The sequence below is a fragment of the Volvox carteri genome (genome assembly GCF_000143455.1).
Source record: "Volvox carteri f. nagariensis unplaced genomic scaffold VOLCAscaffold_16, whole genome shotgun sequence".
Lineage (NCBI taxonomy): Eukaryota > Viridiplantae > Chlorophyta > Chlorophyceae > Chlamydomonadales > Volvocaceae > Volvox > Volvox carteri.
In genome coordinates, this window is record NW_003307559.1 from 1,582,249 (window position 1) to 1,596,071 (window position 13,823).

The 13,823-nt window shown below is 54.1% G+C and overlaps 1 protein-coding gene across 1 annotated transcript in view; it reads left to right on the top strand.

Annotated features, from left to right (window-relative positions):
• Nucleotides 1-10,624, top strand: part of VOLCADRAFT_90382 (uncharacterized protein) — a gene marked incomplete at both ends in the record, with an annotated part of 10,791 nt that extends 167 nt beyond the window's left edge. Inside the window, 17 exons of the mRNA XM_002949841.1 lie at nt 865-927; nt 1,242-1,331; nt 1,753-1,958; nt 2,489-2,690; nt 2,953-2,997; nt 3,537-3,737; nt 4,147-4,328; nt 4,849-4,900; nt 5,007-5,177; nt 5,808-5,924; nt 6,385-6,632; nt 7,568-7,685; nt 8,129-8,271; nt 8,575-9,130; nt 9,408-9,463; nt 9,830-10,110; nt 10,464-10,624. Of these exons, the coding sequence (XP_002949887.1) occupies nt 865-927; nt 1,242-1,331; nt 1,753-1,958; nt 2,489-2,690; nt 2,953-2,997; nt 3,537-3,737; nt 4,147-4,328; nt 4,849-4,900; nt 5,007-5,177; nt 5,808-5,924; nt 6,385-6,632; nt 7,568-7,685; nt 8,129-8,271; nt 8,575-9,130; nt 9,408-9,463; nt 9,830-10,110; nt 10,464-10,624 (2,892 nt within the window). The remainder of the gene's footprint in view (nt 1-864; nt 928-1,241; nt 1,332-1,752; nt 1,959-2,488; nt 2,691-2,952; nt 2,998-3,536; nt 3,738-4,146; nt 4,329-4,848; nt 4,901-5,006; nt 5,178-5,807; nt 5,925-6,384; nt 6,633-7,567; nt 7,686-8,128; nt 8,272-8,574; nt 9,131-9,407; nt 9,464-9,829; nt 10,111-10,463) is intronic.
• Nucleotides 10,625-13,823: the final 3,199 nt, after the last annotated feature.

The following is a 13,823-nucleotide window of genomic DNA, read 5'->3' on the forward strand; positions in this document are numbered from 1 at the left end:
ACCGATATGTCCACTGTGTGGGAACCGGGGAGGCGGCGGCTGTGTGTTTTTCTGTCAACTACATCACCCTCGACACGGCGAGGTCCAGGACTGTGAGTATGTGTGGGGGGGGGGCCCGCGCGGGGGTGAGGGGGGGGAGGGGGGATCATATGCAGGGGGAAATCAGAAATGAACCGCTGCCTGCGGGAAGGCGTCCGAAGTCCGAAACTGCCCCTAGGGAGTGAGTCCTGAGCAATGATGGAGTCATCGACCCCTGGTTCCGGTAGTAAAGCCCCATTATTGCGTTACCGACATCATTTGTGGTTTAGTCGCTCTGTCTGGTCTCGTGAGATTGTCGTTGAGGCCTTTGATATTATCCAGCGTAGTGCAGATTAGCTGTAGCTACTGAAAAGTCTTGAAAGGATCGACGAGTGGTAGTAAAGCTCAAGCGTGGCTACCTTTGTCGCCTGCAAAAGCAGTCCATGCGAGCCGCGGGGGAGGGAGGGGAGGGGAGAGGGAAGGGGGAGAGGGGGAGGAAGGGAGCCATGTGACGCAGGGGACACAAAAGAGAGCAACTGCCGACCGACATCTGGCGGTGTAGGGGAGAGGGAGCGGGAGCGGGGCAGGCACGGAGGAGGGGGAGGGGGGGGTGCGGGGAAAGGCTTGAGGGCGGGCGAGAGAAGGCTTGGGACTTTTGTGCATGATTAAAATTATTTGTTTTTATTACTAGAATTATCTTGTTTATTATTTACATTGCTGCTGTTGTTGTCGCTGCTGTTGTTGTTCATATAAATCTCTACCGTGGCCCCGCGGCGGGAATCCCTCTCCGAAGCCCTGCAATCCCCTCCAACCCCTCTCCCCCCTCCACTCCACCACCCCCTCCAGGGTATCGAGCACATGGAGCAGGTCCTGGTCCACAACATGGATTGGGTCGGGGACAGAGCCATGGTGAGGTGGGGGAAGGGGGAACTCTACGTGTGTGCAAAGAGCGGGTTGAAGTGGGTATGTGTACGGGTTCCTCTGTGGCATTTCCCAAGGCCGCGATGACGACCTTTCTTCCGTGCTTTGTTCCAGAGCGTCTCCCGCTCGGTTTCCGGCCCTTGAGCCATCGTCAGTACAACTGTAGGGCCTTTTTAAATGTAAAGCAAACGACTCCATCAATTTTCATTGCTCACTGATTTTTTTTGACTACCTTCCAACTAACTTGCAACGGCCTCCCGACAACTCCCAATAATATCTTCATACGACGTGCGTCCGTACAGGACTGGCCGGATGGCAGTCGTGACGTACAGGTGTATGAGGTGGAGGCGAATGGGGAAATTGAGGCCACGGTGTGGGGCCTGCTGGATGAGGTAGGTAGGGGTATGTATGTATGTATGATGTGTGTATGTATGTATGTATGTATGTATGTATGTATGTATGTATGTGTGTATGTGTGTATGATGTGTGTATGTTGTGTGTATGCATATGCGGATCGTGCGGGCAGGGGGGATTGGCAGAGGGGGGAATGGGGCGGAAGCGGATCCCTTTGGTCGTATTTGAGCAGGACATGACGTCACAAATCCTTTTCCCTCCTTTGTCTCTGCTCCATGTCCTCACCCGCCGCAACACGTGCCCCCATCTGTGGCATTTGCCCCGATGTTCCTTAGGTGGCACGCCCGTCGAAACCACCTTCACCTCACCAACCCTCTTTTTCTCTCCTCTCACCGCTCTCTTCCATCTCCGGCTCCCAACTCAAAACACACACGAAACACACACGCACGCACACGTCAGGCGTACGGCGGCAAGGAGCCCGAGGTGAACCGGCGGCAGCACAGCCAGATCGTCATCATCAACCCGTCCAAGCTCCGGATGAAGTCCATGCTTCCCCCCGCCGGGGGAAACAAAAACACACACGTGGACGGGGGACACGCCGATGCCGTACAGGCGCAGCGTGAGAGGGCGGCAGCGGAAGTGGACTTTTTGGAGGCCTGGAAGAAGTGAGTGGCTGTGTGTGTGTGGCTGTGTGTTTGGGAGGAATGGGGAACTGCGGGGGCTCCGTCATTGTGGACAATGGTACGTTTGGACGTACATATCTACACAAAACAGTGGAAGATAGTGCTGGATTTGGTTTTGTGGGTCAGTATTCGTGGTGGGTTGGGGGGAGAGTCGTACAGTTTTGGGTTTTTTAAGACCCCGTCGTCCCCTCCCTCTCTCCCACCTCGGGACCGCGGATCTCCCCACTCACCTTCAATGGACAATGTGCCCGTGTAATCCATGTTGCCGCCACAACGTAAGGGCTAACATGCAGGCTCCTGAAAATTTTCGTAATATTTCTGTTCCTCATAGTCGTACAAGAAATCTCCTCACTTTCAGTTTTGACTTTATCACAGATGTTTCAGATGGACTTAATATAATTCCATAGTTGCCTTAATGTTATGTTTCGTGTGTAAGAGGTTACTGGCTATCAACACACGATTACCCACCTCCAACCCGTTACCCAACCGCCGTTACCGTTACATTCCGTTAGGGGAATGATGACGTCAGCTCACGTGGTGGAGCAGGAGGCTGGCTTTCTTTACCGGTATCGGTACGGCGGCCGCGGCGGCGGGGCGGCTTTCGTTGGGCAGTACAACTTCTTGCTCATTGACATTAGCGCGGGACCTGTGTCGTACGGGCCGTTGGCGTCCCCGTCGGGCGCCGTAACGCCAACCGCCATGCCGCGACTCATGGTGAGAGTTTTCTGAGCAAACGTGCATGTATGTGTATATGCATATACATGTGAGTATTACGGAGTTTCAATTCTTTCCCCTATGGGGGAGGGGTTTACTTCGCGGTCCTGGCGTCGTGTGTTTGTTGTGTATGTTGTGTTTTAGTGAGCTGAGCCTCGAGTAGGTTAGTTGTGCAGGAGTTCGTTGTAGAGGTATGCGTGTTTGTGTGTGTTTTTGTCCTGCCCATTTCACCCCCGTCACCCCCCGCAACCCCCCCTCTCAGCCCATGTTGCTCCGAATGACCCGGGAGTTGGAGACCCACCCCCAGGTGAGATGTATGACACACAGACAGACAAACAGACATAGATAGGTGTGGTATAAGTATTTACATATACATATTGTCACGAACACGCGTTCCGTCGCACCTACGTCATGGTCACGCCCCTCATCGCGCACCCGTATATCCCAGGACTTGCTCAAATTATTGAACGCCCCCTCGCCCCTGGCCCCACACCCAAACCCACACAATCAAAACCCATCTGGCCGGAGCCCCCCCAGAAACACAGCGAGAGAGAGAGAGAGAGACACAACTGGTAGCTCTTTGCAGTGATGCTGCTCCTTCTCTTTCTCCTTCTCTTCCCTCATCCCATCCTTTCCCCACCACCATCACACCATCACCCCTTTCCCCCCCCCACACACACATACAATCCCCACCTTTTTCCCCCATACAAAGTTAAAAACACACCATAAACCTCCCTGGCTTTCCCCGACTTCCCTTGACTCCCCCCCTTCGTTCGTGGTTTGCCTCTCTCTCTCTCTCTCTCTCTCTCTCTCTCTTTCCCCCCCCCCCGGCCCGCGAATACTCAGCCCGGGACACTTCGTCAGTTCATGCTGGAGGAGGCGGCACGCGGGCAGGCGGCCGTGTTTGCCGGGCAGCTGGCCTCCACTGTAGCCGCCGCCACCCGGCACCTGTTTGCCTCGGACCTGATGATGGCGGCTGCGGACGGGTTGGGCGCGGGGGAGGGGGGAATGCCCAAGCGGGTGGTGGTGCCCATCATCGTCATGCAGGTGCGGGAGGGGGGTACTGTACGGGCGGTGGGGCAGAGTGGGGGCGCGGTGTTGATTCGTGGAAAAGGGGGAAAGGGGAAACCGTTTGAATGGGAAACAGTCAACTGCCGGCGATCCCCCTTTTCAGATGTGTGCCGGGTAATTGTTTTTGGGGGGAGATTGGGTGATGGAGGTAGGAGAAGGTACTGGATAGATTTGGGTATTATCTAGCTGCGAAGTGAATGGGAGGGCGGGAGGGAGGTTCTTGCCGGGGTGGGGTGGCTTCTTTATCCCCCCTTCCCACACACACACACCAACCCGTGGCACCTCACTCACATCCTCCCCCCGTCCCCCCGCCGCCGTTATACGTTAATATACACACGTACATACGTACTTGCACGCACACGCACATACATACATACATACCCAGGACCATGTTCGGGAGTTGGAGCACGAGGGTGACGGTACTCGCTGGATCGACACCGACATGATTCAGTTGGCGTTGGACGAGATGCTGCCCCCGGAGGTGGCCGGGTCGGTGTCGGTCAGTCGGCACATGCTGCACCACCACAAGCTGCTGGCCAGTGCGCTGGTGAAGGCGAGGCACTCTAGGTGCGTGTGCACCGGGGCCACGGCGGGGCGGTGATGGTGATGGTGAGGGTGGAGGCTGAGGACAAGTTATCACTCTTCCGTCGGGGGCTGATAAAAGAGTAAAGGGAGAGGGAGAAGAAGGGGGAGAAGAGGAGAGGGGAGAGGGGGAGGGGCGGGGGAGGGGGAAAAAAGGGGAAAAGAGGAGAGAGGAGGGAGAACGGAAGGAGTAGGCCAGTACTCTTTAGAGTTCCATGCGCCTTAAATTATTGTCCTTCAGTTCGTCCCGCCTGTCATTGGTCTTATTTTTCTCTTTTCTCCAGCTCACATACACACAAACACACTTTCAAATACACACACACACACAACACACACACACACACACACAACACACGCAAACGCTTTCTCTGCGTTACTCTTCCTGGTGATTGTCTGTTTGAATATTTCCCCATCCGTTATTCCTTTTGCCTCTCGTTACGCTCCATCCTATTCCCTTTCCCCTCCCCTCCCCTTCCCCCATCGTTTACCGACGTGTGCCGTACAGGTCGGACACGGTGTTGTTGCAGCCCCCCGATGTGGGTCTGCATAAATCCCAGGTGGGTTAGGGTGTTTGGGATGGTATGTATGTATGTATGTATGTATGTATGTATGTATGTGTATGGCATGCCGTTGCTAACCGTTTTCTAACCGCCCCATCATTAGGTAACCTCCCTTGACTCGGCGCTTCTGTTACGGGAGTTGCGGTTGGCGGCTGCGGATGACGACTTGATGGGCGGGTTGGTTGATGTCGTTGGCGGGGATGACTATCATGCAAGGTGGTCGTACTCCGAGGATCCAGACGCGTTCCTGGCGAAGAGAAAGCGGGAGACAAAGGTACGTGCGTGTGTATGCATGTATGTCATGACGTTGGTGTGTCGGTTTGCATGTATGTATGACTTAGATTACACTGTGGGCCGCGAAAGCCGAGGGGCGAAGTCGAAACACAGCGCAAGGGTCGGGAGCACACAGCACAATGTACGCGTGTGTGTGTGTGTGTGTGTGCGCGGCGGTACAACGGGAGGAGGGCAGAAGTCGTGTCATGATGGGTTTGCTTTAATTTGGTTGCTGTCTCAGCAGCCATAAGACAGACAAGTAATTGTACGGCGTAATTTATTTAACCAAAACGTTTCAAGTCGCTCCCCCCATTTCTCTCTCTTTCTCTTTTTGTAGCCCTCGGCAGTTGATTAGTTTTTGCGTTTTTTGCACCATTATTGTTCTCCATTCCCCCCTTTCCCGTCTCTCCTCCTCCTCCTCCCCCCACCCGTTGCTTTGGACGCCTGCTCCTGGCTTTCACCACATATTGCCCCTCCCTCCCCCTAAACCCTCGTCAATTGTCTGTGCTTTGCCATAATCCCCCCAAACTTGCCCTTCTTTGGACGTCGCCGGCAGTAGCTGTCGTTGACTTTGCATCATGTGTTTTTCCCGCTTTCCCCCTCCCTTCCCCCCTCCTTCCCCCGGGGAAAGGTGCTCCCCGTGTTTGTGTTTTCCCTGGAGCGGGCTCCGGAGCACCTGATGTTTGACAACCACCAGTTGGTTGCAGCGGCGTCCGACGTGGTTGCTGTACTGCAACTGCTGGGAAGTGTGAGTCCAGGAGGGGTGGGGAGCGGGGGAGTGGGCTTGGCTCCATGGGGGTGGGGTGGGGTTGGAGTGAGAGGAGAGCGCTTACTCGACTGTTAAAGGAGTTTTCCAAAGCATCATGGCGCGATGGCCGAAGTGGCTCCGGAATCCATTTGGGGCCACCCATCTCCAACCGCCAACCAACTCCAACCCACCCCGAAAAGATAAAACATGGTTCTGGCTGTGTAGCGGTATAGCTTCAAAACCTGCGGGGCCAGTTTTAGGGTTGGGAAGGACACCGATTTAGGGGTTTCGACATCCGTCCATCGGAACCCGGATGGAGTCGTACTGCCGTACTGTCGTACTGCAATCGTAGTGTGGGTTACAATGAGTATCGGTTTATTAAGAAGCCGCCGTCGCTCTTTCCGCTTACCTCCCCCAACCTGCCGTACTCTCCTCCCTCACGGAACGAACGCACGTGCAGCCGCTGTCGGACGAAAACAACCCCCGTGGCCGCACGTACAGCGGCCACATGGCGGAGTCCCACCACCTCATGCTGGATGCGGCGGAGCAGCCGTCTCGATCCGTCATTGGGGGGCTTGCTACAGCCCTGGGGGGTATGGTGCCCGTACAGCAGCGCTACTGCCGGGCGGAGCGAGCCCTTGTGGAGGATTGGAGGTGGTCGGTGGGTGCCGTGCCCTGGGGGCCGTACTCGAACTATACGGCATTAAGGTGAGGAGGGGTGGTGGCATGTGTGCGTGTGTGTTTTGGGGAAGGAAACGGAGCAAGGGGGTTGGGTGGGTGGGTGGGTTGGGAATTCTGAATGCTGCACGTTTTGTGTGTTTTCTTGGTTTCCTGCTGGGTTGGGGTATTTGGGTTTTTCCCCCCCCTCCTTGCCTACATTCGCCGCCAATGTTTTTCGCTCCGTAGGGCCGTCCTTTCCCCTCCTCCTTTGGCCGGACCCCCTGGATTACGTTTCTTTAGTTTTTAAAAAACCATCTGGCACTTGAAACCTGGAACTTCTTAGGACGTACTCTAATAAAAGGATTGTAAAATTGTCGTTCAAGTACTACATTACGATTATAGTAATTAAATACTGTGTATTATTGTTACTAGGTTTTATGTTGTTACAGGGTGGTATAGCTTCGCCAGCGGCCCCCTTTCCCGAGGCAGTTCCCTGCTCTCCCCTGCGAGAGGGGCACGCTAATCCGTTCACCCCATCCGACTTCGGAATGTATTTGTTGTGTTTACTCACCACCAGCATCCAACCAAATCTAGCGGATCAACGGCGCCTCAACTTAGTTCCTGGTTAGCTCGCAAATTGCTATAATCACGTCCTACACCGTCCACAAGATGGGGGGCCACCTCCCAATTCAACACTCCCTCACACACCTGAGAGGTCGGCAGGCGGATTTGAACCCGGACACTCCGATAGCAGAAGTCAGGCCTAAACTTCTGCCAGCCACCTGCCCCAGGATTTATGTATTTTTATGCTGACATTTATAGAACAAACTGTTTAGTATTTATTGAACTTTTCCACTTCAGGTCAGAACAAGAACGAAGACTGGCAAACCTCCAATTGGCTTTCTAGCTTCTGGCACCTTTTTTATATAGAAAACCGCTCTTTTTGGTCTTTCCTCTTCTCTCCTCTCCTTATTATCCCGCAGTTCTGTGTTCGCCGCCACAGCGCGCCGCAATCTGCTGGTGGCGCGAATTGAGCGGCCGCTGCGGAAGTTGATCAGCTCGCTAAACAAACTGGATGACTTTATCGTGAAGCATCTGCAGGTGTGAGGTGTGGGATGTGGGAGGGGTATGTGGCGGGGGGGTGGAAGGGGTAAGACGAACCGCAGACGAGTGATGCTGATGCCGGGGGAGGAGGGGGTGTGTGTGGATTTGTGTATAGAGATCGACGTCAGCGGGATTTGAAGGGAGATAAGGGGGTGCGCGAATATGGGGGATTATATGTGTGGAGCAGGTCTCTGGGTCTCTGGGGGTTCTGTGGGTTTGTACGATGGGATGGTCGTGTGATGTGGTGTGATGAGGTGGGGTTAATGGGGTCGAGGGACACGGCCAGGCACTCGCACCGACGTGTCAGTGTGTTTTGTGCTGTGAGAAACCCCCCGTGTCACACACACACACACACGTGTCTCCCCAATTGATGAAAACCCCTCCTCCTCCCCCTCTTCTTGGATTCTGATTTCCCCCCCTCCTGGACCGTCGACACGTAGGGGCCCTTCGCCTACCTACGGCGCAGGAAGAGCGGCGTCGCCATGCCCGTGTACGCGCCGGCGGCGGCGACGTACGGCGAGGGGACGCCCGCGCCGCTGTACCACAACATGCCGAATCACCACCTGCTGGACGACCTTGCCAGGTACGACATCACCTGCCGTACTTTGTTCCCTGCATGTTTTGCGGGTTGGCCCGACGTGCCGCTCGTACCTATCGTTCTTCAAAGCGTCTGTAGGCCTTTCGTCAAAGTACTCAGCATTTTCTGTTTAGAAAAGAGGATACAATATGTACGACATCTTTATTGTGTGTTTCCTTCCGTACACTACATAATTGATGCTATCCTTCCTATAGTAAGATTTCGCAAAACCTAAAATCTCTCAAAACTTCTGTCCCTCCTCTCATCCCTGTCATTTCCCCCCTATACACACACACACATACCAAACAGGCTGCACATCCGTTACCACAACGGCTCTAGTGCCGTACACTCGGCCAAACGAATTGTACGACACCTTATGGCCGGCATGAAGATGAATCCTGGATCCAAGGCAAACAACGACAGCACATCCACCACTTCGGAAGCCCATCACAACCACCACCGACAGCAGGTCCAACAACCTCAACCACCGCCACACCACCGCGGCCGGCACCTCCAAGGATTTGAATCCCCCCAGCACGATGACGTGGACGGGCACGGTTTTCCAGGTCAACACGACTCGTACAACCACCACTCCGGTGACGAAAACAATCACCAACATTACCAATTTCATTACGAACATCACTACGAAAACGGAGAGCACCATTTTACGGAGGGAGGCGAGTACGACCCCAACGCGTACGACCATCCCGCACTGTTGTCAGAGGAGGAGGTTACGGCACGTACGGCAAACGCAGCGGCGGGTGGACGTGATTCTTCCTCCTCAGCTAACCATGGGGGTGTTAACCGAGCGGACTTGCTGGAGGAGCAGCAGGCTTTGACTCCCGATGTGGCTCTTCGATTACAGGTAATAGATTTGTTCTGTTAATATCTGTAGGTTGGTGTGGTTGGTAGGATTTGCTGTGTGTGTGGGGGGGGGGAAGGTGGTGTCTTGTACCCTAACACGGCCTCTCATCCCTCCCTCCTCCTCCCCTAAGGATTTCGGATAGATTCGATTTAGGTGACTCTTTCCCCCTCATTCACCCTCGCCGGATCTGGCGCATGTCCACTTACTCTCACGGATGTGGATTTGGACACGGATTCGGATCTGGATCTGAAACCCAACCCTGGAATTCTGCACACAGACCGCTTTGGATTCCATCGGCAGCCAGTTGGAGTCCATCAGCTACCTCATGTTCAAGTGAGTGCGCGAGTTGGGGCGCTGGGGGGTTGGTCGCGAGGGGGGTTGGGTTACCTGAGGGCAGTTGTAGGAGGGGGATGTGGGCTGGAGGCTTCTGTCTGGGGATGGGTGTATGTGTGTGTATGTGTGCTAAGGGGGGGGGGTTACACTGCAACTGGAGGGTTGATGGTTTCGGAGGGGTTTAGGAGTGGTTTGAATTTTTACAATCCATCTTAAACCCTGAAGCATGCTACACACTCATTCCAAATTTACTCCCGCTCTGGACGTTTCCCCCCTTTCCTCCCCCTCCCCACAAACGTACCCTGCGCCGGGCATTCCCGTAAACACACATACACATAAACATACACACACGTCCCCCAACCCCAGTCGCAATTGGGCGGAGCTGGAGGACCTTCTGGCCCCCTTCTATGTGGCTGTCAACCTCTTCGCCGCCGCCGTTGACCAAGACCTTCACCACGCGTCGGAGGTCGTCGCTTGCTGTGCCGTACGACATGTACCCACCGGCTCCGGAACCTGGTTTGTCGTGGGCCTCGTGGTTACCTTGCTGGGCGTGTTTGGCATCATTGCTGCACTGGCGATCCGCAGCCAGAAGCTGTACGGCAGTATGTTGGTCGGCAGCCCCCGCGGCGGCCTCGGCAGCAGCGGTGGTACGGCAGCGCGGACTATGAGCCGGGGACGTAGTTTGTCTGGATCCCTACCTAGCTGGTCGGGGCCGTCATTAGGACCGGCACTGCCTCGATAGTGATGACCGTGGTGGTGGTGGTGGTGGTGGTTATGACAATCCATGATGGTGGTAATGATAACGATGTGGAGGGTAAGGGTAAGGACTGGGCGGCGGGTGGCGGCGTGCTGGCGGAGTACAGGGCGAGGGTGGGGGCTTCGATAGGAACAGGGGCATCTGTTTATCAAGCTCGTTCGTCTTAGTTCTCTGTTTTTGTCTTTTTTCCGCTTGTGTCCGCTCCGGGCTGTTGTGGGACCAGTTGCGGTCATGGGCTTTCAGGGGGAGTTTACGGGGGTGTGGATGCATGCCCTGCTGAAGGTGGCATCAGGCCCTCTATGGATTTGTTTGGCGATGGCCCCACTGATCTGAGGGGCGGCTCTGGCGGTGATGGTGACAGCGACTCAAACGGCGGAGTGCTTGCAGGTGCACGTGCTAAGTAAGCAAGGCGGGCAGACACTTTGTCTATCTGTCTGTCCGTGTTATAATGGCTACCCGTACTGCTACGGCCTTTAATCCAGATGCCGCTGCAGGCGTTTTGGTCTCAGTGGTTTTAAGAAAAAACGCACATCCGCAAAGCTCGTTTGCAAGGGCTCCCGGTGTGTTTTCGAGGGAAGAATGAGGGGATATGGGATATGTGGGAGGTGGAATGGGAATCCCTTTGTTCGCTGTAGGTTAGAGGAGGACGAGGACAAATCTCCCCAATCTCGCCAATTCGTGATTTGAATGCCCCACTGTGTGTGGAGTCTCGATTCGTTATTTGACAGAAGTCTTGTGGGGGGCGCCTTGGGAGGGTGCGGCTTGTCGGTGGACCGGAAAGCAGGGGTGAGACCCATGGGTCAGTGAGCCACTTGTGTAAGCGTTATGAATACAACCCATGAGTCCGAGAGATCTCAGGTCAGGTCACGGAGGGCAAGATAGGCCAACATTAGGGACGCATGGGTCGAGGAGCTGTGGCTGGCCTGGAGCCATTACAGTAAAGCGTGCTCCCCTCCCATAATAAAGAACCCCTTACAAATTGAGCATGACGAGTCCAAACTTGTAGTACGGAAGCACTGTACGGCTCAACCTAGGCGATGAAGGGCGTCCTGGCTCTGCATATTCTCTCGCAACCCAACGGACCTCGCATCTCGATGGTCCACTCACACTGAAGCTTACAGCACGTAGGACTTGAACGCCGCCGCCACCGCTGCTGCTGCTGCTGATATAAAGCTGTTCCGAACTAACCGGTTGTGTATTATATGGCCGGCTTCCATTAGCCAGTTAGGGTGGCCTTTTCAGGTAACGGGCTAGAGAGGCTAAAAGTCGGGCACTTGACAGCCAAACTTTAGCTAAATGGGCCCCGCCTGCAGTTCGTCCGTATTCAGGGTCTCGCGAGCTCAATTCCGCATAGTAAATAGTAAGGAAGTTCAAAATATCAAAATGTGATAACGTCCATGCTTTCCTCTGTTTGTTTCGGTGCACGGTGAACTTATTACCGCATGAGACCTCAGGTGGTAAGCTCGCGACATCTATAGATCGCAATCAATCTATAGATCGGCAATCAATTGATCGGTAAAGTGGCGCGAAGCGGAAACGCTGTGACGATAATACGGACCGAGGTAGGATTGAACCATAACTCGATACCATATGAAAAGGAACTGGCTCCAGTTGGCGACTGGAGGAAGCATTACTTCCTAACTTGCCCGATCTGCAGAGCCCGACATCAAATGCTGGCTGAGAGACAAGGAAGAGAAGAATACTAAGCTTACAAATAATGGTGTAGGAATGCCTTAAATAGTCTGGCAAAGCCTTGCACGACACAAAGCCAAACCATACCTACTCGGTAACGAACACAAATCCTTTACACTAGCAATATCTAGTTATCCTACTTAACAGTTCAGGACAATAGCCCTTTAGCAAGAATTGCGCCACTCTCCAGCAGACGTTCCGATCAGGTTCAAAAAATGTTTATGTATTCTTGTGTACTCTTGTATCGGATTCTTATATTATGATAAGCGAAGCAAACAAGCCATGGAAAATGCCATACGATTAAAGTTGGCATTACTGAGCGAGGTACCATTAGTCAACAATTAGTGTGGCGGAACGCCAGCTGGCAGGTAACTTGCCCTAACTAGGGGACGCTAACTGGCTGATGGAAACCGGCCCATAATGGGGTTGGTGTGCCAAGCCTGCGAAGGGCATATTTACGAATTACGTGCAAGTCTAGCAACTGCCGCCAAAAATGCTTCGGCGGTTGACAAACAACTAGGTAAGGGGACCTTTGACAACATCAGACTCGTCCACATAGCGGCGCTTGCTCGATGTAACGACGCAAGGCCCATCTGAGCATCCCGGGTAACGCCTTTGCTGTGTTACACTCGGGTACGGTTAGTAAGGAGATTTATGCGGGTATGGAGAACATGACCATGTTTCATATGTATATTTATATAGAAAAATATAGATTTATGAGATGAATCACGTTTTATAAATCGGCAATTTCATCTCTTACTAGCTGGATGGAGCGCCCTGCTTGGCAACCGCCCGAGGTTCTCATGACCTCGTCAATGCTACTCATGTAAGCGGATGCATCCTTGCGCAAGTATGCATACAAAAATCCGCATCCAGATACAAGTCATATACGTGCACGCCTCTAAAGTACAGGTCGCGTTTAGTCAGAGGCATGGGGTTGCTCCAAAGGCCTCATACATCACGGTCTTGGATGCACGGTGGCTTACATCCAAAAACATATGTAGTAGTGACTTATGACGTAGGGGAGTTTTTCTTCCCGTTCCGCAATATACATGGATGGCATGCATTGCAGCCATCCTTAAGAAGAATGGATTGCATATTGCTCCAAGCTGAACTACAGATATGCTGCTGCTAAGGATAGTTACCACAAAATAGCACCCTGCTGAACGGGCGCTCCGTGACGTCGCCGACATAACGACATACCTTTCACTAATTTGCTGTGTGTGCTTGTGTGCCATGGACATGACGTATTTCTTACTTCGCACAGAGTCTTAATGGGGGCCATGTCGGTGAGCGCAGTCGACATGTCAGGTACGGCGTGTTGGCGTCGGTTATTGGTTTGTGTGGTTGTTACAGTGGGCTCGTGGTGACTGGCCAGACGTGTGTTTAGCGAAGTTGTGATACGTTATGCAATACAAATCGTCTTACGTCTCACTACCTCATCTTCCGACCAACACAGTAATGAGTGCCTTACTCGCTGCCTTGAGGGCTTTCTAGGCTGTTACGACATGATGGTGACCGCCAGCTTGCCGCCGCTAAGCTTACAATCTGTTCGCTCGCCTTCACGCCTGGAAAGCCCTCCCAAGCTGTCCTTCGCCCCGTTTGTAAACACACACACATATATACACGGCATCGTCAGGAGTACCCCCGCGACCGCCCAGACTGCCTCCACCGTCGCCTCCGCCAAATAGGGGTCCCTCCCCTCCCCACCCGCCTTCACCACGACCGTCCCCTGTACCACCATCTCCTAGCCGGGCAGCTCCCCCCTTCCCACCAGCCCCACCCTCTCCAAGAGTCAGATCGCCTCCACCCTCGCCCCCACCGCCAAGGCCACCCCCGGCTGGACGACCCCGCATGGCGCCATTTCCCTCCCCTCCTCCTCCCTTTGGGCTGCGGCCCCCATCTCCACCA